The following is a 24,545-nucleotide window of genomic DNA, read 5'->3' on the forward strand; positions in this document are numbered from 1 at the left end:
TCTTTCTCAAGGTCAGACAGCTATTGAGGTTAAATCCTTTTCAGAGACTGTTTCTATAATACAAACAACTGACTATGAAATTAGATATTAATTTTTAATGAAAAATACTTTTGAAAGACTAAATACATATATATAGATATGCATTTATAAAAAATCAGTAGATGCCTAATTATATGTTTTTCTTCACCATCAGCTTGCCCTTGTGTTTTTGTCATTGGAAAGGTTCCCGGATTCACTTAACATTAGAGAAGGCAGAATGTGAACAATCTGAACAGGCTTCTACACGTGGAGTTACAAGTTCATGGGCCTCCTAATTCCTCCTCATTCCTGGCTTTCTGTGGGCATGGCCTCTAGGGATGTGGGGAAGGAGGGGACAAGGAGACTAAGAGAGGAAAGTGGCAGAGGAGGGGCCTAAGTGCTGAGCATGCTGATTGTGTCTTTCCACCTGAATTTTGCCTCTTGCAGGTACTGCTGACTCTTGATACACTTTCTCCAAGTTTTCAGCTGAGTTTCTCCTTTCTCATGTGATCACAGGGCTTGGCATGACTACAAAAATCTCCCTTGGATGTGTTATATAACACCAGCTCTTGTAGCTAAAGTTCTTTTCTTCCTCAGCACTGACCTAGATAATTTATATTTGCACACAGCTGTGAGAGATTTTGCTTCTCACTATTTTGAGATTGAGGGTGTGTGTGTGTGTGCATGTGTGTGTGTTTGTGTGTTGGGAGAATTGTCTAATTGACCAAGCCAGAACCATCATAGTGAAATAATTGCCCACTTCATTTTCCCTCCCTTCTTAATTTTCCCTCTTAAAGACTGGAGAATTTACCTCCAAAATAGTAGCTATTTCCAGAATAAATCTGCACCCAAGTGCTGTCTGGAGCCGGGGGTGCTGCTTCATTATCCAGAGTGAGTGTGATGCGGTTCCTCCTGGCGTTGATGCTAACCGAGTGCCACAAGCCATCATTCAAGTTGCTGCCTGCAAGAGAAACAAGGGAGTAAGCATAGAGATGATGGGTCCAGAAGGCTTGGAGAGAGGGGGCTCATTTCACAGCCTGCTGCCGTCCATGCCATTCTCAGAGCAAACCCACTCCTCACTCGGCTGGATACAAGCTCTTGGAGGGTTCATAAAAAGCATTGTTCTTCCTCTTTTTACCACTTCATTCTAATCTCTTTTTTAAAAAGATGGCTGAACTACTTCTGATATGTTTTGTTTAAAAACAAAAGGAAAAATACAAAATGTTGTACATACCACACCAAAGTTATGTCACATATTCTGATCTATTGTTGTATAAATGCAGAGGAAAAATAAAAAACAGAAAAATAAACGAACTCAAAATATTACCAGCAATTTTAACTGAGTGGTAGAGTTATTGGCAATTTTAGTTTTCTCATACTTTCCTACAATTTTAGGAAAAAGTAAGCTATTTTTAAAGTAGATGAGGAAAGCTGGATTCCAATGATGTGCCAGGCAGAGGCAGCCTCCTGTTGGAGAGAGGTAACATATAACCCAATTGCAGCCTTTACTAATTAGGTAACATTGTCTAAGTTACTGACTTTCATTAAGCTCTGATTTTATCATCTGTAAATATTATAATTCCTACTCCTTATTATCGTTAAAGGGATCAAATGAAATGAGGCACGACAGCCTCTAAAGGCACTGGGAGAAAGGTGGGTGCTTTTGTAAAGTTCTTTTCTCTCCTATTCCATTGCTCCAGCTGTCTTTGGTGTACACTGTGCTGCTGACCTACCTTACTGAGAAAACTGTATTGGGAACTAGTCATGAGGTTTCAACTATTTCCTTTAAAGAGTTTATCATCTATTAAGACTCTGTCCTGTTGGTGTAAAGCGCTTGCTGAAGAAAATAAAGTCATATTAACTGACTGGTCACAAAGACTTTCTGTGGCAAGAGCACGCAGCCACACAATTCTAAATTGTAAATAGTCATTTATTGTGCCCTGTTACATGTTGAGTTGTCTTTCCTCTCATTGTATCAGTTTCCTCACTTGCAAAGAGGACAATGATTGTACTTAACAGGCCATTGTGAGAATTATACCAGTTAGTCCAGCAGTGTATGCAGAATAGTTCATTTCAATCATATGTGGGTAGTCATATTGGCTTAAAAAATGAACAGAGCTGCAAATACGAAACGGTCTTTGGCATCAGAGGGTATGGATATTAACATCACATGACCTCTACCCCAGGGTAGTCCATTGTTAAAAGGCAGAGACATATGCAAGGAGGATTAAAATAACGTCTTTTGAGTTCAGGCTAGTGGGGTAGACAGAGAAGTAAGCAAACAACACCACCTCTTGCAATTCTGGGTGGAACAGCAATACGTGAGCAGAGAAGAAAGAAAGCCTAACTAACTCCATGTGAGGATCCCAAGAATGTTTCACAGAGGTAGGTGACAGTTAAGGGGAGTTGTGGAAAATGAGGAAGAGTTTGTAATTCTTGGAGCAAGGGTTCCAGGAGACAGAGAGCCTGTATAAAGACACAAAGGTCTGGACTGAGACACGGGAGATGACAATGTGAAGGCAGCTGGAAAGAGGATCCAATCACCCAGAGGTCTCACATGCCAGGCTCAGGAGGACTTTAAACAATATCCTTTGACAAATGATTCTGAAGAGCACTTTTCCCAAACCAATTCCATCAGCGTCTCTGGGCATGGGCGCTAGGCATCTGCATTTTTTAAAAAGCTCCTTGGGTGGTTCTAATGTGCAGTCAAAGATGAAAAGTACAGCTTTAGAACATGGAAGTCCATGAGGGCTCTCTAGGATGGTAATATCAGGGTGTGAGGTGTTTATTCAAAGAATCAGCCAGCACAAGAGCCAATGATAGCAGCTGGAAGGGGTCAAGGCTGGAGGCAGAACTCCCAGGTCCTACTGCTTGCAGAGTCCCCGGGAGGCAGAATGAGAGGATCTCACCTAAAGTAGCAGCAGTGAAAATGCAAAGTAAGTGATGGATTCAGAGCTATTTCTGCAGGTAAAATAGACCTGCCTTGGTAGAGCCTACCAGAGCAGTCCCAGAGCAGCCAGCTGGGAAGAAAACACTGAGGATCACCACAGAGGTGTGCCAGACCCTCAGAGTGGCAAGTGAGGAACCAGTGCCCCTGAGCTCCCAGATGGCTGGAGAGGCTGCCCTGGGAGAAAGAAGCACCAGGCTCGGAGCCCAGCTGTATTTGCACCTGGGCAGCTGGGACCCATCTGCTCAGAGCATTCCAGATGTAGGACACCTGATGTGTTTTTGGCCAGATCTCTCAAGCCAGATCAGTGCAACCCTGAACATCTGCTTGGGGTGAAGAAGAGAACCCAGAGGCTTCTCAGCCTAGTGGCCCCACTTCCTCCCAAAGGCAGTTGTCCTCAGACAAGACCAGGGTTTAGGTCCTGGCCACAGGGATTCTGCTAATGAGACAGAGAATCTGTTAGGTGTTTCTTGGTGAACATTTGACTTCTTTAAGGGGTATTTGGGGAGCACAGTCAATTGTAAGTCCTTTTTAAAAATTTGCATTTGCATATTCATTTGAATACATCTGCATAACATATGGGACTGCACTTGCAGGTAAACTCTAGACTGGAAGGGAGTTAATAACTAGTTCAGAATAAAAGTTCTAAATACTCCCTAAAAGCCAAGCACCCTGCTAGGCATCAGGGATACAGTAGAGAAGAATGTATTTATAGAGGCCACAGTGAGTGTCCCCTCGAATTAGGTATCTATCATGTATTCCTGTTACAGATGGCACTGGCCTGAGAGGAGAGGTCTGCTCAATGGGAGTCTGTAGGATCATTTGTTCTGATTGTGGGTCCTGTCCTCTCCCCACATCGCCATCCATGTCTCCCTTTCAAGTTTTCACATAATGAGGGTTTACTTGGTTGGTTGTTTCTTTTTTTCTTTTTCTTTTTTGGTCTGCCTTTTCTTTAATTTGGTCTGTTCCTACATGTTCCCCAATCCCTGCAGCAGGAGCCTGGGTGAAAAGTTTAGCTCTGTGGAGGAAAATTATTAGAACAGTAGTTCTCAATGCAGGTATTGCCTGGGGAGCTTTTGAAAACACAGAACCTCGGGCTCACTCCAGGTTAATTAAGTCAGATTCCTGGGGATTATCCCAGGACTTGGAAGGTTCAAAGGTCCCTTGGGATTCTGTTGTGCAGCCACGGTCAGGAGCCACGTCATTGGAAATGTCAGAAGAGAAAGGAAAGAAGCTGGGAAATTGGGACTCGCCCAAGAGAGCTGCCCAGGCATGGGTTCCAAGGCAAGTGAAGTGGTACATCCCCAGCTAAAAATCTCCACTTTCACCTGGTCCTCGTTTTCACTTCATTCTGTTAACAGATCCAAAATAACATCCCTAGAGACTCTCTGAGGTTTTGTTATTAAAAATACTCTCTTAAAGGTAAAAGTGGAAATGCTATTAATTATTCACAAATTAGGGAGAAGTCACCTCATCAGACTGCTTTTTCCCCAAACCTCCTTGAGATACATAGCTTTGAAAGAATAGACATGTCCAATGAGGAGAACAGGAAAGCAACACCTTTTAGGCCAAGAATGTCTTGATAGGGGAAAAAATTAGTTTAGGAGAGAAGAACAGGAAATTGAGGGCCAATATAGGGCACTAAGCACCCCCATGATATAGGGACTGAGGCCTAAAAGATGAGATTTGGGTTCTAGAAACAGATGAGGACAAACATACAATTTCTGAACTTTAAAGACATGTTGGGTATTATTTGCCATCTCCCAGACTAATAAAGGATAAAAATTGATTATGCTCAATCTCAATGAGAATAGAGGGAAACAGTCAATTTTATATGTTGTTTGTGGCAGCCTAAATTTGCACATTCTTTCTGGAAGCCAATACACCAGTAAGTATCAAAAATCCCAAGAATGTCATACCTCATTTCCTGTGAATTTTATCCTGAAGAATTATTTCTAAAATAGTAACAGAGCTGTAGCCAAGATTTATGGCAAAGATAGTTCAGGACACCATTATTTACAATAGCAAAAATTCACTGCTACCCATATTTCCAATAGTAGCAGGCGAGCTAAAGCAAATATGGTTTATTCCTAATATGGTATATAATATAGTCATTAAACATCATAATGTCCAAGAATGCTACTGATATCTTGATAAGGGAAAAGCTCTAAATAAATAGTACGTGCTGCATGATTCCCATCTTGTTAAAAACTAACACCAAGAAAAACACTGCAATAATGTAGAATGACAGAATCACAGATTATTTTCTTTTATTCTATACTGGAATTTTCAATGTTTTTTAATGTACATTTTTTTATAATCTTAAAAAAAACCTGACCAACTGTTTAAGCTGAAATAAAAGACAGAAAACTTTTTTGTCTTTTTCACTTTTGTTCTCATGGCTTCTCTCAGGTGCTGGAATTCAGCCTAGGGCAACAGTATAAAGGGTTCCTTATAGAAAGAGAGTTAAATAGGCTGCCCTGTGCTTTCCTAGGAATCAAATAAAGACTTGGAAGATTTTCTCCATAGAGAAAAAAAGAATGACAATTTTCATCCTTCCAACTGAACTTGCAAATGAACCTTTGAAATACCTCAATTGTAAAAATAGCTAATAATACATCACACTACCAGTAACAAATGCCTACAATGTGCCAGGCACTTTAAATAATATAATTCCTAATTCTTACAATAGTCCTGGAAGTCAAGTTGATTGCCCTCACGTAATAGATGTAACAGAGAAAAGTGGAGAGGCTGCCCAGGGCCCCAGGGCTACTCAGAGGCAGAGCCAGTGTTCAAAGGGAAGTGTGGGTACTGGAGCTGAGCTTCTTTTGCTCATCATGCTGGCAACTCCAGCCAGCCCTGCCCTGCTCCTGCCATCTCTTTGATGACCAAAAAGCTCTGAAAAGTTTTATGTTCTGCTACTGAATTCTACTTTGCTTTTATTTTTATTATTTTTTTGGTAACAGATTTATTGAGATAAAATTCACATACCATATATGTCATCTAAAGTGTGAAACCCAATGGTTTTTAATAGATTCAGAGTTATACAATCACTACAATCAAGTTTTAAGACATGTCATCATCCCCTAAATATACTCTGTAACCTTGATACACTGTCACCCAATCCCCTTATCCCTGCACCTCCAGCCCTGGCCAACCACCACTAACCTACCTTTGCGCTTCTATGGATTTGCCTATTCTGGGCACTTTACATAAATAAAATCATACATTATGCTCTATTTTCTGACTGGCATTTTTTCCTTAGCATAATGTTTTTAAGATTCATCCATGTAGCATGAATCAGTACTTTTTTTTTTTTTTTTTTTGAGACAGAGTCTCACTTTGCGGCCCAGGCTGGAGTACAGCAGCATGATCTCGGCTCACTGCAATCTCCGCCTCCTGGGTTCAAGGGATTCTCCTGGCTCAGCCTCCTGAGTAGCTGGGATTACAGGCACCCGCCACCACGCCTAGGTAATTTTTTTGTATTTTTAGTAGAGATGGGGTTTCATCATGTTGGCCAGGCTGGTCTTGAACTCCTGACCTCAAGTGATCCACCCTCCTCAGCCTCCCAAAATGATAGGATTACAGGCATGAGCCACCGCACCTGGTCAATTAAGTATGTTTTTATGGTTGATGGATATGTGAATTGTTTCCACTTGGGGCATCATTAAGAATAATGCTGCTATGAACATTTGTGTACACATTTCTGTATGAACATGTTTTCAATACTCTTAGGTGTGCATATAGAATTGGAATTGCTCAGTCATAGCGCAATTCCATATTTAACCCTTTGAGGAACTTCCAGAATTGTTCCAAAGTGTCTACACTACTTTACATTCCCACCAGATGACATCGCTTTTAACAATACCAACTTCAAACTTTAGTTCTGTTCTTTTGTGAATCACTCAGCTTCTGAAAAGAATTAAATGAAAATTCAACTTTTGTTTCTCAGGATGTCTAATTATGTCAGAAATTAGAATTCTAGTCAATTGTTATTACTTTGATATATCTTTCTAGATAAAACAAAAAATAGTTACAGAACATCTAATATGTCTTTTAAAATGCTTTTGATCTCCACAGCCCTTTATAGCTCACTCTTGATGAAACTGAGACTCAGAACAGTTAAGAGATATTCTAAGGTCCTAAATTTGTTTTGCAAGAGTAGGGTTTGGGGTTAAAGTGGGGTTCCTCAACACTGGCCCTGGGTATTCTGGACTGGCTTATTATTTGTTAGAAGTAGGTATCTTGTGGTATACCTCCTGTGTCAGATGTGCAGCAGCACCCCTGCTCACTAGATGGTAATAACAATCCCCCATCACCATCACAACCCTCCATCTTCACACCACAACCTTCCATTAAACATCATCACCCTCCATCACCAACACCACAACCCCTCTTCACAAATACCACAACCCTCCATCACCAACACTACAACCCTCCACCATCAACACCATTAGGAACAATCATCAAAACCACAATACTCCATCACCAACACCACAACCCCCCATAAGCAACAACACAACCTTCCATCACTAACACCACAACCCTCCATCACCAACACCACAACCCCCATCACCACCACAACCCTCCATCACCAACACCACAACCCTCCATCACCAACACTACAACCCTCCATCACCAACACCACAACCCTCCACCACCAACACCACAAAGAACGATCATCAAAACCACAACTCTCCATTACCAACACCACAACCTCCCATGAGCAACAACACAACTTTCCATTACCAACACCACAAGCTTCCATCACCAACATCACAACCTTCCATCACCAATACCACAACCCCTCTTTACCAACACCATAGTCCTCCATCACCAACACTATAACCCTCCATCATCAACACCACAACCCTCCATCACCACCACAACCATCCATCACCAACACCACAAACTCATCACCACCACAACACCTCATCACCAACATTACAATCTCCCATCACCAATACCACAACCTCCATCACCAACACCACAACCCTCCACCACCAACACCACAACACTCCATCACCAATACTACAATGCTCCATCACCAACACCACAACACTCCATCACCAATACCACAACCTTCCATCATCAATGCCACAACCTTCCATTACCAACAGCACAAACCCATCACCAACACCACAAATCCCCATCACCAACAGCATATTTTTTCACCATGTGGGGGACGGGTGGGCTAAAAGGTGAGTCTCATGGGAATGAAAATCTTCCCTTAGCTCAGAGCCATTGAGTTAAAGAAATAATTTTGAGGTTGAAGAGCCTTGACACACTCTTGTACTCTGGCTCTCAACTGTACTTCTCTCTCTCTTTCTCTCTAACCCCACCAATTCCTCCATAAAATTTCTAACAGATCTTTGCACTTCAATTGTCACCATATTTTAACACCTTTTTTAATGTTTTGAAGACAAAATGAAAAGCAAGATCATAATCATTGTTGCAAGGTGTCAATGAACCTTTGTAACCAAGTGGCTGTTCAGGGCCCTTAAGTGTCAGCCGTGACTACCCTAGGTCATTACAGCCACACACAAGAGCAAAAAAATAGCCCAAGACAGATCATAGTCCCCAAAGACTGTTTCCAACCCTGGAGATAACTTGTTACAGATTTCCTTGATGGCTTTATTCACCTGTTATTCCTTGCTCAAGTGCATGCCACTTAACAATTTCCGGAAATTTAGGCAGATTTCTTAATATCTGTAAACCTATTTCATCATCTGTAAAACAGAAACAAAATTGATTGGCTTGACTTGAAAGTTTCTAGGCTTTATCTTCCCCAGAAAACTCAATTCAACAGTCTTTCTATGTCCTCTCATACATGCTCTTATTTAACAATTTGAAGGTAGCTGTCAACTTTTGTTGACTATCTCACAGTCAACTTTTGTGAGAATAAAGTGGGTAATATATGAATAATTGAATAAGGAAGTCTGAAAATGTCAGTTACATAGTAGAAGAGTATATTACCATTACTAGTACCATTATGCTACAATTTAGAGCCTGAGTTATGTTTTCCTGGCACACTGTTTATCCATCAGCTATCAAATTCTATTAACTTTTCCCTACATATGGTAGATTGAATTCACATATGCCTTCAAATTCCCTCTCTTACTTTTGTTCTACTCCTTATCCCTGAAGCTGGGAATTTCTTTAGTGGTCCCCCTCTTTTCCCAGCCTCCTGTCTCTTTCTGATAGAGGACACCTTGCTAGATCCAACTACCTAAAGAGCAAGGTTATCATCGACCTCGCAGCAAATACCCCTCCACTGGGTCATGGAGCCCAGAGAATGAAAATCACACTGCTTAGTTGGACAATCTACTCTTTCTCTAACAAAGTCTCCCTCTGTCTTTTCACGCTATTTTTCCAAAATCCTTACAAGAATTCCCTGCTCCAGCTGGACCATGTGTTCATTATGCTCCAAGTAAATATACTTAGTGACTTGGGGCTTCCACACCCAGCCTCTGCTCCACCTATATGCTACTCTTACCATTTCCTGCTATCAAAATCCATCCCCCAATCTTCCAAGGCCAAGTTTTTGTGTCAGCAAATTCTTTCCTAAACCGTACAGACAGAGAACATATGTTTTATTACTTTCTATCACAGCCAGCTAGCACAGTGCAGGGCATAAAAAACATGATGAATGATTGATTGATTGAATAAATTAGTAAGTTAATAAATCAGGAAACGAATGAAGCAGTTTTCCTTGACTAAACTAGACTAGACTAGAAAGGAATTTCTCTTTCTAAATTCCTATAGCATCCATTGTCTGATCTATTTATTTAGTTCATAATATTTACTGCCTTGTGGTATTAATTAACAATCCGTCCATGTAAGTCTCCTCTTCCCAGTGGGATGACAGGTACCTGGGGGTCAGAGTCTGAGTCTTGTTTTGGGACACCCCCCGCCCTGCCCCAGTATCAGCAGGGCATCATTCTGCCCTCTCCAAAGGCTCATTGATGGATTGAGCATCAGACCAACTGAATCTCCATGGCCAAGTGTCAGCAGCAAGCCCTCTCATGAGCATTAGCCATAAATCACGGGTTAAACTTTTCCTAGTCATTAATGCCTGGCTCATATTTCAAGACAACCTGGATCCTGAAAAGCCTTGATCAGTGCATAAAAGGAAAACATCTGGCTTTGCCATCTGCTAGGGTCTGTTAGGAAGTGACAATACATTTGTGGTTGATGATGCAGGTGTGGTTTCCTTAGTAGACTTGAATGCTGACATCAAACATACACATGCTAACCATTAAGCTAAACTCAAGAGAGTTATTTCCCTATTTTCTCCAAGATACAGCACAAACTCTGGGGTCTCTGTCCAAAACTCTGCTTCATCTTTTGCCCTCCGGGCCCCAGGCATCTAAGCTTCCATAGTCTTACACCTCTGGTTCTCGTTCTATTTCTCTTCTCTTATTAGAGCATCCTTTCCTTCCCTCCTTATTTGGCCAAATTCTATTTATTCTTAAGAACCAAGCTGTGATATCCCCACCTCTAGAAAGTCTTCCCTTTCTCACCTATCCAGTTGCCTCTTCCCTGTGCTTCCCCAGTGTCCCAGGCACGTGTTCTATTATTCATTAATGCCTCTTTAGTGTCTCTTCCAACCATGCCTATGAGCTCCTGGAGGGCAGGGCCTCCCTCCCAGGTTCAACCACAGTACCCAGTGCAGAGTAGATACTCCAAAAGTTTCCTAAAGCCAATGGGAGGAACGTAAGTTATATGAGAAAATTGTCAAAGTAAAAAATATAAAAGAAAAGGGGAAACGATAGCAGGTTTGACAAGATTAATCTGCTATGACAAAAAAAAAAATCCATCTCCTGCAGTTCTTCTTTTGAGTGAGAGATAGAGAAAAAACAGTGAGTTAAGAAATACAATGTTTCGGTTGTCATTATCCAAAACTTAAAAAGCTGAAGATGCCCAAGAAATCACTACTTTGGTAAACATTTCCAACCTTTGCTTGGTATCTTAAAGTTCAGGTAATTGCATTTCTCAGTTTTCCATAACACGAAATGCTTCATCATGTTACTATCTTCTGAAATTCGAACCCTGTGCTTGTTGTGACATCATGTTACTGTCTTCTGAAACTCAAACCAGACAGCTTGTTGTGACAGTCACAGCCCTGTGGCTATCCACATTTTTGCCCTTGCTAATAGGATTTTCTCATTAACACTATCTTAGCTCAAATACCGAGGCATTAATGACAACTTAATTGAAGCAGAGGATGAAGCTTGCGGCCTCGTCATGTTTACTTGATGTGCAGGTGGTGGCTAGCTACAAATGGCTTCTATGAGAAAGGGCAATATTTGGGGATCAGCTCTGTTAACTGCAGGGCTATAGCCTATAACCACCTGGCTGCCAGCATTCCACAGAGTGAGCACTTCCGTCCTGCACGATGCAGCTCTCCAGGCCATCTCCCTACCTCTGGGAGCTCCCCTGCCCTTTATCTAATTAGTACTCCCCCTGAGTATAACTCATTCCTGGGTTTGACACATTATGCGGCATATAATTGTTGTAACAGGACTGTTTATTAAAAATCACTACTGACTCTTCTTTCCCTGTTAAAATTCTATCTTTCAGAAATGTTTTAGAGGTCAACTCCGCTAGTTTATTCATGCGTGTGGCAAATAGTTATGGAAGACGTGTGGTAAGCAAGGTGTTGGACCAAGGCTTGGGCAAATAATGTACTTGTTTCCATGGTTGTTTACATTTTAATGATGAGAAAGGCATTGGTCAACAATTAAATAGACATATTAATATACATTGCATGAGCTGAATCATGTCCCTGCAAAATGCATATGTTGAAGTCCCAACACCTAATTACCTAAAAACACAACTGTATTTGGAGACAGGATCTTTAAAAAGGTAATTATGGTAAAATAAGTTTCCATATGTTTGGTGTCCTTATGAGCAGAAGCTATTTGAACACAGACATGTGCAGAGAAAAGACCACGTGAAGACAGAAAAAAGACAACCATCTGCAAGCAAAGAGAGAAGCTCTCAGAAGAAATCAATCCTGCCAACATCTGGATCCTGGATTTGTAGCCTCCAAAACTGAGAAAATATATTTCTGTTGTTTAAGACACTCAGACTGTGATATTTTCTTACAGCAGCCTGAGCAGATGAATACATACATATACATACTTAGTGACAAACGTTACAAAGAAGAAAACCAAAGAAACAAGGCCCCTGGCCTGTCTTGAAAAGGCTTCTTGAGAAAATATCAATTGAGATTAAATTCTGAAAGCTAAGAGGGTCGTGTTGACCACAGCTACAGGATGACATATTTTATTTAATGTAAATATAGCCAATGCTCAATAATCATCAGAAAAAACATTTATTATGGCTGTTGATCTGAGAATCTCATCATATTTTCAACTAGAGAAAGAACAAGCCAGTCACAGAAGTCTACTGGCTATAGAAAATTAACTGATAGAAAGGATGGCTTAAATGTTTTTTACATTTTTGTTTGTTTGTTTGTTTTGGAACACCTTATCTCTAACTAATACTGTTCAAGGAATTATCAAAAGAGTGAAACATTAACAGGTGGTTGAGGAAATATGGTAAACACTATTGCTTGCTCCTAGGAATTAAATGGGATGCGCTGAGATGGCATCTCCAATAAGCCATTTGCCTTGACTATAGACACTTTTTCATGGTATTTTCTTGGTTTCTGGCTCTTTGCTGGCCATGTTGCCTTTTGTTCAGAGATTTTGTCTGTCCCAGGTGATCAGCTTTCACCTTTTGCCTTTTCAGCTAGCAATGAGCAAGTGGTGCCAGCTGCCAGGGTCAGATCTCTTAGTTTGGATTCTCCCCCCAGCCCTTCTGGATTCATTTTATTGTGCCAAAACCATGTCTTTAAAATGTAGACTCACTCTTTAATCCTGAAAATCCCAGTCTAAGTTTGATGCCTCTGGTGACATCAAGGCGGTACACTGTGCATCTAGGAAGCTCTGGGGAGAAGATGCTTTAATGGAATCCAAAGTGGGCTCTCTGTCTGCCTCACTGCTGCTTGCTTTGCCTTCTGAAGAGATGTTCACATATACCAACCGTTAGCTATAAGAAAGCTGGTCCCACAGCCAAAGACTCTGGCAGTGTCTCTGCCTGGATTTCTCTCTGCAGGAAATAGCTTCAGTACCTACAACTAATATTGTTCCTCTACTAACATAGTTTGAAGACCTAATATATTTTGTTAAGCCTCCTACCAACATAGGTGCAAGCATACACACACACACACACACACACACACACACACACTAGTCTACTATGATTTAAGGAAGGTTGCAAAAAAAAAAAAACAACCCTATTCAGGTTTGGATATATGTCTCCTAATTCTCTAAAGGTTGTGAAGAGTCATCGCATAACCTTTTTAAGACCATGTGAGCAACTCATCCACAAAATCCATGGTATCAAATAGGCTAAGTTTACTTTTCTGACTGCACAAAGTGCACCAGAGTTTTGGGAGTTGGGAAGCATAACCTCTGGCAAGGGGCTTGGCCCTGGGTACTCCCCATCATTCAGGACCACTTATGCCAGTTTCAAAAGAAGAGCCTTGGGTTGATGATTTCTTTGAAGATAATAAGGGGTGGGTTGGCCTATTGTTTTCTCTCAAGAAATCATGAATAGTGCTGGAGGGAGCATCCATGATTCTAGACTGATTCTCTCCTTCAGCAAACGAGGACAGTGAGGCTGACGGAACAAGACTTACTCATGTCCTACATCTGATTAGAGCACAGGTAGGCTGGAGCACAACCACTGTAGCATGAGTTCAAGCTCTTCGCCCAGACTGTCTGACATTTTGAGAAGTACTACAAAAAACAAAAACAAACAAACAAACAAAAACGTAAGCTAAAACTCCATGCCTGTTTCTTTCGATTCTCTTTGCCTTGTATTTTCCCATCAGAAAAATAAAAATAACATTGAAATGTCAGATCTCTTTCAAATAATTAGAGTGGTGCCAGTTTTCTCTTAAGATTGCTTACCATTTCACACGACATTCAAAACAGTCTGCCCTATTCCTCCTAAGAAAACAAACCAGGTGGTCTCCTTTACCTTTATAAAATGTCCTGTTTTCTTAGCAATTCAGGTTGTTTTGAAAAATACTAAAATCCATTCTATGCATCTCCATAAAAGCCTTTAAAATGGCAGCCACATCCTTCATTAAAAAATAGAACATGACATCTATTGCTCAATGAAAGGGTGTGGAGTTTGAGAGAGCCTCATGACCACATGACCATGTGAGAAGTCCCCATGGCACTTGGTACCTTATGAAAAGTAAGGAAGAACTGGGAGCTTAAAATATATAAATTAGGTTATCCAGGTAGTTGCTCATTCATTGGAGAATTGCCTAAATGGATTTTCTGGTAAGGTTCACAGTCCAGCAAGACTCCTAGAAGGTGTTCTCTGCTCTAGTGAAGCTCATGGCTTTCCACATGGATCAGATCTTTCAGTTTGAATTCTGAGAGATCTAATCTTGTTTCATGGGGCACGGGGAAAATTAGAATGGGAAAGCCTGCACAAAGCAGGGCAATGTCCTTAGAAGTAGACAGGCCCTTACTGAAGTAGACCTCATGTCACTTGGCAGCCTTCATCCTTAGATGATAATCCTTTTAAGGAATCAGTGCTGAGCACCCAAAAAAAAAAGTCTGAAGAAAGTATGACCTATTTTCTCAATGAATGTTGGTGTGTGTGTGTTGATATATGGATATATATATATTATATATATATATATAATATATATATTATATATATATATTATATATATATATAATATATATATTATATATATAAAATATATATACATTATATATATATATAAAATATATATACATATATATAATTTACTTTTTTGTTTGTTTTTTTTATGGAATCTTGCTCTGTCACCTAGGCTGGAGTGCAGTGGCCAATGAATATTTGTGTGTGTGTGTGTGTGTTGACATATGGAGATATATATATATATTATATATATATATTTAAAATTTACTTTTTTGTTTGTTTCTTAGATGGAGTCTCACTCTGTCACCTAGGCTGGAGTGCAGTGGCAGGATCTTGGCTCACTGAAGTCTCTGCCTCCTGGGTTCAAGTGATTCTCCTGCCTCAGCCTCCCAAGTAGCAAGTAGCTGGGATTACAGGCATGTGCCACCACACTCAACTAACTTTTGTATTTTTAGTACAGATGGGTTTCACCATGTTGGTGAAGCTGGTCTTGAACCCCTGACCTCAAGCAATCCACCTGCCTCAGCCTCCTGTATTATTTACTTAATAATATTATACAGTTAATTTTAGCTAAAGTACACAGAAGTTTATAAAGACAACAGACTTCCAATCTAGTGTGAATCCCAAGTAATAAAAGAATAAGACCACCATGAAACTGTTTTTGAAAGACACAGCTTTAGACCTAAATAGCCACTTTCCTTAAGAGTCTTCTGTAGATTATCTATAGATGTAAAGCAGAGGTTCTTTACATTTGAGTTATTTAAGCAACGGACAGTATGCACAATGAATATAGAGAGCAGCAGGATACTGTGTAAAGACCATGAACTTGAGAATTCTAAGGAAAAAGCTGAGGTTGAACATCACTTTGGCTACGTTAACTTAAATTCGTATTCTCAGTTTCTTTCTATGTGTGTTGGTATACTAACCACCTTATAAAGTTTTATGAGTTTTTCTACAGTTTTGTATGACAAGCCCCTAGCACAATGCCTAACTGGCAGAAGATCTACAATGGCTGCTGGTTCTACTTTCACATCCCTTACAGTGAAATGAGGTCTTCTACCTTTCCTCATACACACATATATAAGGCTTGCAAAAAAAGGAAATCACAAAAATAGAAAATAAAGAAAAATACAAGAAAGGGATTCCACTGTTGTCCTTCATCTTCCTGAAACTTCATCCCTAGAATAACTAAATTCAGATGCCTTCTATTTTGAGGATGCATTTACTTTGCAAGTCTCTCCTTGATCTTCAATGCAAAAATCCCTAAATAAGAACTACTTCCTTCCTAAAAAGTCAAGCACACTGTACAAAGCTCTGGGAACAGAGTTGAAGGTGTGAGGCATCATTGTACTGCCCTTTCCAAAGGAATTACTTTCTCTTTTAGATCCAGGATGTTAGAACTAGTCTCAAATAAACCTTTGATTATCTGCATTCTCTGACCCATTTGGGACATACTAAGTATCAGGTATAGCCCCGCTGACTCTCAAAAATTATTGGAACAATTGTCATTATTTTTTCATTGTTCATATGAGATTTTCATCTCTTATAAAGCCAATATAAGCTCAAGTACTTTGAAAACAAGTTTCCTCAGAAATGTAAGGAAAGAGAAAACTGTTTTTTTTTTAAATTATTTGTTCGTTCTTCCTCCTCCCAGATGGGAAAATCGAAGAATACACAAAACATTGATCCTTTTCTAAAAAACATTAAGTTCAAATTTTCCAAAAACATAGAAATTCTCCTTAGGAGAGAATTACGCAAGAGTTTTTGAGAACTCTGGCTGTACATTTTAAAAACTTCTTTTTGCTTATTTCAGTTTCTGAGAGGTTGGTCTGAAATAACTGATGATTTGTTCCGTTTCTGCAGCTGGGTAAGGTGGCAGCTCTTACCAGACTCTCTTTCAGTCATAAATGCATTTTAATGGACGGACATGCACTTAATAATACAGACAGCACCTGGATTTTTAAGAGCAATGTGCTGCCAGGGCCTTCATTGTATTAAAACTTCATTTTTGACCTGAGGCCTACAAGTCTCTGTACTCAAAAACATCTCACTGATTAGAGAGAAACAGCTCAATGCCAGCTCACATTTTTCTTTATCAAATAAGGCGGATTGAGGTTTAACTTTTATAATTTGGAACATGAAAAAATATTATAATTCTAAGTGATTAACTCATCTCCATTACTGGAAATCTAATAAATTTTATAAAAATCCTCTGACTGCACAAATTCATTCTTAACTTTTATGACTCTGTAGAATGAGGCTCCTTCTAGCTATATCTCTCAGTCAGCATGGAAGGAAGAAAAATGTATTAAATAGCTACTCAACACTTTGTTCAGTATTTGAGATATACTACCTCATTTAATTTCCAGCACCAACTTATAATTTTTTTTTATCTCTTGTGATAGGCAATCTCTAAGATGATCTTGGATAATCTGTGCCTGCTAATATCTATGCCCTGATGTCATCCCCTCCATTTGGACATGAGCTGGGCATATTTACCTGCTTCTAAGAAATAGAATATGACAGAAGTGATGAGATGCCATTTTCAATATTAGATTATAAAAAGACTGCGGCTTCTATTTGGGTGCTTTTTCTCACTCACCCTTGGCAGCCTTCTGGAGAGGCTCATGAGGAAGCTTGTGAAAGAAACCAAAATATTTCACCCCAAAATATACTTCTTTGACATATTTTGAGAGGGCTATTCCAAAAGAAGTAGCCCTGCAAAACTGTCTTTCGTGGGGGACTTGCATCTGTAGAGAAAACCTGCATTGATACAACAAGGTTTTCTGTGAGGGTCTCCCTTGTTTGGATCGAGGACTGAGAGTCTAAACATGTAAGAGTCTGATAAAAACATTTGTCATTTATTCTCTCTAAGGGCTGATACCTGTATGGCTTCACCTACATTTTAAGACCACCTTGGTAAACAGAACCTCCTCTTTTCTCCCCTCAATTACCTGTTTTACCATCATAACCTGATTTACTACCATACCTGGTTTTTGTTGTTGTTTTGTTTTCTTGAGATGGGATCTCATTTTGTCACCCAAGCTGGAGTGCAGTGGCGTGATCATGCCTCACTGCAGCCTCAGCCTCCCTGGGCTCAGCTGATCCTCCTACTTGAGCCTGCCGAGTAGCTGGTACTACAGGCATGCACCCACATGCCCGGCTAATTTTCAGTTTTTTGTAAAGATGGGGATTTTCCATGTTACTCAGGCTGATTCTGAACTTCTGGGCTCAAGAGATCTGCCCTCTTTGGTCTCTCAAAGTGGTAGGATTACAGGTGTGAGCCACCGCGCCTGGCCCATAACATGATTTTTGCCATGCTCTAAACCCTGGTTCTTTCTATAATCTCAAGGTGATATAAAAGCATCAACCATCTGCCATTTCTTTGGGCTTTTATATTTTGTATGTCTTTGTGACTCTTGTGCACACGTGTGCATGTAATAAAATGTGTATGCATTTTTTCCTGTTAATTTGTCTATAATTAGTTTCTTTTATAGACTGAAGTTATTCTCAAATAACTTGAGGGTAAAAATGTAACTTCCCTACATGTAGAAGTGGATTTTCTGAGGCCTGCCTGAGCACATGAGTGAGTGTGGAAGCAGATCTTCCTCCACTGAACCTTGCCATGGCTTCAGTCACCATTGGCAATTCAATTGTGACCTTATGGGAGACTCTGAGCCAGTCACCCAGCCAAGTAGTCCCTGGATTTCTGATCCACAGAAACTGAGACATAATAAATAATATTTTCAACCATTAAATATTGCTGTCACTTGATATACAACTATAGATAACTAATACAATTCAGTTTGCGTATGAGACAAAGTTTATCCAGGGCCATAGGAAAGGAAGGAGAAAACATATTAATACTTTTAAACTTGACTGCATGACTTTCAGACTCAGGCCTTTCTGCTATGCTCAGGAGTTCAGTGGGCCATTTTGTTCACCTATGGACATTTGAATGTCTCCCACGGTCTGACATGACCATAACTATGAGAAAAGAAAAAGAGCTCAGAGCAGTCTGAACCATGTGAGTGATGCAAAGTATATCGGGCCCAGAGAGGCATGAGTATGAAACTTCAGTCACACACTCTTCCCCTGAGCTCAAGGCACCCATGCTCCAGGCAATTGTTTAAAGTCATTTTTTTTTTCCTGACTACCTGCCTCACCCATTATCTTCTTGCTCCTGGAATCTGCGATACAAAGAACAATGCACAGGCAATCTTTAGCTGGTATGATTTTAATGTAAATTTCTGATAAACAACATAGAAACTGCCGTTTTTTTTTTTTTTTCTTTAAAAATCTGCTTCTAACTGCAGCTAATCAGAGCAGAGTATACATTCAGGGCAAGTTGAATCTATATTCCCAGGTTGCAATACTCAAGCTTGGCCCAAATAAACTATCTACTTATATTAATATTGCCTTGGCTTCTTCCTTTTAGGCCGACAACTATTAAGTCATATCCTTTACAATTTAACTCAATTTTTGCTAATCTACTTGGATAAAAAATCCATGCAGTCCAGTTGAGAGAAAGGCATCTAAATTAAATTGTAGTACAATCCATGATGGATGCTGACCTGCGGTGAAAAGCAGAGGGAGATTTTTATTCAGATTGTTTATTCAGGGAGACTTCTGAAAGAACTTTTTCATCTATCAGCATGCCGCAGCCCAATCCCTGCCCAATCCTTGGCATGTGAGATTTGACCTCAATGAGTATTTGTCAACTTAGTAAATACACCGCTGCTTGAGGACATCAGATATTGGTAACATAACAGAGAATGAGAGAGAGACTTCCACTGTTCCATGTTGAAGAAACAGCAGCTGGAGGAGCCAGGGTATCCAAAAATACAATTTGTTCACAGACCTGCTGCGTATTGCTAGACAGTAAGATCTGTAGTACATGGCAATGAAACAGTGTTTCCCAAATTTTGGCCATTTGAGGACCATTTAAAAGTTTTCCCATTCCCTGGTGCCATATGTACTAGCATTTAGTTAATACTTAATAAAATATATATGTATACATATATATTTTAAATGGTTTTAAATTTACTGATTTTTACTTGAAACAGAATTTAGGGGCTATACAAACTTCCATGGTAATGTGGTTTAAGAGGAGAATATAGACTTGGAAGTCAGGCAAATTCAGGATAAAATCCCAGCTCCATCACTTAGGAACGTGGGATTTTGAAGTGATTGCCATGACTTCTGATTTTCTCATTTATTAAGTGTAAAATAGTAACTTCCTTCAGTGAGCATGGTGAAGATTCCATATGATACATGCCATGTTTATAGAGAACTTAGCAGAGAGTTCTATAAATGGTCTAGATTACGCTAAATACTCCCGGGTAAGAATTCTTATTCCCATCTTTCCAATGAGACTGCTAAGAGACTAAGAAATTTAAGCACTTAACCAAAGTTGACATAGCTAATTCTAAATTCACTGTTTTGTTTTGTTTCCTACTAAGAAAAAAAAAATGCTGGCCAGGCACAGTGGCTCAGGCCTGTAATCCCAGCACTGTGGGAGCCCGAGGCGGGAGGATCACAAGGTCAACAGATGGAGACCATCCTGGCCAACATGGTGAAACCCCATCTCTACTAAAAATAAAAAAAATTAGCTGGGCGTGGTGGTGTGCATCTGTAGTCCCAGCTATTCGGGAGGCTGAGGCAGGACAATCACTTGAACCCAGGAGGCGGAGGTTGCAGTGAGCTGAGATCGAGCCACTGCACTCCAGCCTGGCGACAGAGCAAGACTCCATCTCTAAAAAAAAAAAAAAAAAAAAATGCTGCTTCTTCAGACTTGGAGTAAATTTGTGAATACTGAGCTAACCCATATCCCTGAGATTTGGATTCTGTATGTTTTTTTCAGGACCTCAACCTTTGTCGACTTGGATAAACAAGAAGCTGATCCAGAGTGTCAGCAGACAGTACCTGTGAGGATTTCAGCTACGCGTTCTGTCATTTTCTGAATCACGAGTCTCAGGATTCCACCCTCCAGGCTCAGCAGCAGGGTCCCTGAGCCCTCAGACAGTTCTGTGGACAGAAGCAGACCATCCTTGTTCCATGTTCGAAACTGGAAACTCACTGAGAGCCCATCAATTTGGGGGGTGCCGGGCAGCAGCAAATAGCTGCCGCTGGAGTTGACAAATGTGATGGGCACAATCTGTGGTTCGGAGCAGGAAAAAGTGACATTGCCCTGGAAAACAATAAAAGTCAAACATATAAAAGCCATTTTTTATTCTGCAATCTGACAGCTGATATAAACAACCACCTGGAGCTGACCTTAATTTCAGGATCATTCCACATTCAGCGGCAAGATCTTAAAGAAGAAAAAAATGTCGGCTTTGTTCAGACACACTCACAAGATCGTTTTCCCTTCATGTGTTAAGGATCACAATGCTATCTGCAAAGAGGGCCATCTGAAAGTCCCAGAAGGAAGGAGGATGGAAGTATCCACACTTTCTAAGGGGCGTAAAAATAATTACATTTACTCATTATATAAATACCTATGGCAAGTTAACTATGTGCCAAGCTCACAATGTGGAACGTGCTAAAAAAGGAATAGATACCAGCTCCCGCGGGAGCCGGGCAGGAGAAATAACTGGACAAGCAAAGGTTATGCGAGGGAAAACAAAACAAAGGAAGGAATTAGGAAAGGGGTGGATTGGGGGTACCTTGACTAGCATTTTCAGCAAAGGGCACAGTTTGTGCAAAGGCTTGAAGAAATTAGCAAAACAGCATCCCTATGGAATTCCAGGGAACCTGCCATTTCTAAGTAGTTAGTAGGACAGGAAGGTCCAGGTAGCATAAAGGAGGTAAGTCTGGAAAGGTGAGGAGTGGCAGAGCTTGAAAGCTCTCTGATGCTTCCTGAATAGCTTTCATTCAAACTTAGAAACAGTGCAGTGACATGGGCCATATATTTAACTTAGTAAAAGTATTTTCAATAACATAGATGAGGAGTGGATGAGAGGACTGGTCTTGGGGAATATTAAGCGTGCATCGAACCCAAAAGAAGTGTAAGAATATTATTCTTCGCATAGCAAAAAAAGGTAAGGATCCCAAAAGGGGAATGCCCTAACCTGAATGGCTACCTGAATTTAACTTTCCACAGAAGTGGCTAGGTGACAGAGTTAGATACGTAGTACAGTTCTCAGTCCCGGAGAAGGGTAATGGTTTGATTCCAAAAATCTCTATCTGGAAGAACATCCGTAGGTCCCAACCATGTTTGTTTATGATAGTCTCGTATTCTTGAAAATGAATAACAGTCCCCAAACAAACTTCTACCGGTATCACATTTCTAATGATTCATCCATCAGTCACACTGCTATGAGCATATTATTGCATGAATCATTTGTTGTAGTTGTTCAGATGTTTTCTTCCCTTCAGGCTAGATCCTCACAAGTTAATTAATGTGTCAAAGGGTAAGGCTCTTGGTATCCATCAGGCAATCACCCACAGTATATATCACCCCACTGTGCTAGGCAATAGGATAGGCACTTACATACATATCTTGTGAATTCTGCACAACAATGCCATAATGTATTATTTTCTTCATTTAAAGGATGCACAAACCAGACTTAGAATAAATAACTTAGCAAAAGCCATGTGCCTAGTTAGCAGGGAACATGGGAGACAAACCCATGTTTGTCTAACTTGGAGGCTTTTGCTTTTAGCCACCATCTCTGATACTTCCATCCTCTGCACTGAGTGCTACCATTTAAAAAAATCCACCAACTTGCTCTAGGTATCTCACAGTTGTTTTAATTTGCATTTTTGGATCTCTGGTAAATTCCCTTTCAAGAATAAAAACATCACCAATGATGGCCAACTCATTGTGGTAGGGCCGTCTTTTGGAAGAAGCCAAATCACAAATGCTCTGCAGAGAAGCTAGGAAGTAGTAATAACTTTTATTTATCTTTTCCTTTCCTGAGGTCGGTATCATGTTTGTAAAAACAAATCTGCCAGAGCACAGCTGCATTCAAAGTCTGAGGTTGTGTGGAGTGGGAAGGTTCACAAAGATGAAGAAGGCAAAGGCATAGGAGGTTGCAAAGTATTCCCTTTCCAGGAGTTATCTAAAACCCAGTTGAGCTTCACCCAAGCCCTCTTCAGAATGTTCTCTGGATTACAGCCATGGAAGGCGGCTTCAGGACAGTGGAGGACTAGAGGACCTGAGATTCTTTCCTTATTTGATCAGTTTGCTCACATCTGATCAGAGGCCTGGCTCTCTTTCCTCAGTCTCCCTTCATTTCATTGTTTAATGGGCCCAACTTCTTGAGCACAATACAGAGTTGCTCAGAATCTAAGGAGTTCCTGGATTAGTCCTCCAGAGCAAGGGCTTTAAATAAACACCTTCAGAGATTGTCACTATTAAGATAAGGTTGTGAGTGGGGCTGCACACCTAGCTCAACAGAGAGCAGGAAAACTTTGAAATGCATTGGGATATGCTTTCCGTCCTTGGACAGTTTCCTCGCTCTCCTTAGGCCAGCTTCTCTCTCCCTTCCCCCAATTCCCTTCACACTTCCCTCTATCGTTCTTGCCCCTATGCAGCCACTCCAGCTATCTAAAACTTCTTTGTCTTTAGCGCATGCCTCTACTATATTCTCTAAGGGCAAATCCAAAGGCAAGTAGGAGAGAAAATATGCGGGTGGATGGGAAATTCCTTCTACACAGAATCTGACCCAGCTCTCTGGGCGCACGTGAGTGTTTGCAGTTCAGCTTCCTGTCACACAGCTGCTGTGTGCCACTATTCTGACAGTCCTGTCTCAGCTGTGCTTACTGCTGACAGAAATGACATACAGTGTTGAGGGCCATCGGTGCCACCCCCATTCACCAAAGTGAGGCGAAAAAGGAAAAATGAGCTGCATGTAAAAATGCTACTTTTGAAATCAACATGGACTGACCATTTTCAATAGTGCCATTTATGTCTCCAGAATCTGTCTCAAGACAGCTTTTGAGGAAGTTCCCACCAGCCATTTAGAAAAGCCATGTGAGAAGACATTACTTTAGAATTGGGTCAAAGTACACATGGCAAATGGTCAGTGGCCTATATTCTACCTTATATACCTTTTAATCTCTTTCTTCAAATACCATTCCTCCTATTTCCGAGAAGGAAGTTTCATTCCCCAAAGCCCCTTTGTCCCTCTGTATGTTTAATTGTATTCAAGATTTCAACATTCATTCAAGATTTTTGAAGCATTATAAAATTGTGCTGAGCACAGGGATTAGTTAATTGTACACATAAATGTGACCTGATCCTTTGCATGCTATAGTAATTAAATTCACTTTATGTACTTACTCTAATTTACTGTAATTGGTACAAAGTATGCCTGGCAAGGAAGTGTGCATTGATCAAACCTTCAAGGTAAAACCACTGGCCTTGACCTCATAAGTGAGATTGAAAGGAGGTCAGTGAGCTGCCAAGGGTCCTTTTTTTCCTTCCTATATCTTGTAAGAACTACAGCATCTTTCATTGTCCAAAAAGGAGTCAGTCTTCAAGGAAGGAAGGAAATCCTTGGGGTCTGAGTGCTTTTCCTTACCACACCCCCAAAACTCCAGTTGAACCGTGGACTCCTCTGTCTGACTGTGACTGCTGCTCCAGATGATAATGAGACCTCCCCAGGGCAGCAACTGCTGCAAGTCACTGGTCCCTCCAAGTGTAGGTCTCCTATTGTTCCTAAGATGGTAGTTCTTAGTGCCTTATATTTTCACTCTCATCCATGCCCCTTCTCCAACAGCCAAGATGTTCAGAAGTGCTGGGCCAAAGATGGAGTAGACGTTTGCCCCTAGGGATCCCCAAACAATGTCTATGTTTTCTGACAAAAGACTCTTTCCTTGACCTAACTCTAGTCAGTCTCCTCTGAGTCCTCCC

General features: G+C 40.5%; 1 protein-coding gene across 4 annotated transcripts in view; it reads right to left on the bottom strand.

Annotated features, from left to right (window-relative positions):
- CNTNAP5 (contactin associated protein family member 5) overlaps positions 1–24,545 on the bottom strand; it is a 985,650-nt gene that overhangs the window by 389,057 nt on the left and 572,048 nt on the right. For all 4 annotated transcript variants that reach the window (XM_054549187.2, XM_054549188.2, XM_054549186.2 and 1 more), the window contains 2 exons: positions 20,609–20,873; positions 830–979 (listed from right to left, as the gene is read on the bottom strand). In XM_054549187.2, coding sequence (XP_054405162.2) covers positions 830–979; positions 20,609–20,873 — 415 coding nt within the window. The remainder of the gene's footprint in view (positions 1–829; positions 980–20,608; positions 20,874–24,545) is intronic.

This window comes from Pongo abelii, chromosome 11 (genome assembly GCF_028885655.2).
Source record: "Pongo abelii isolate AG06213 chromosome 11, NHGRI_mPonAbe1-v2.0_pri, whole genome shotgun sequence".
In the NCBI taxonomy this organism is placed as follows: Eukaryota; Metazoa; Chordata; class Mammalia; order Primates; family Hominidae; genus Pongo; species Pongo abelii.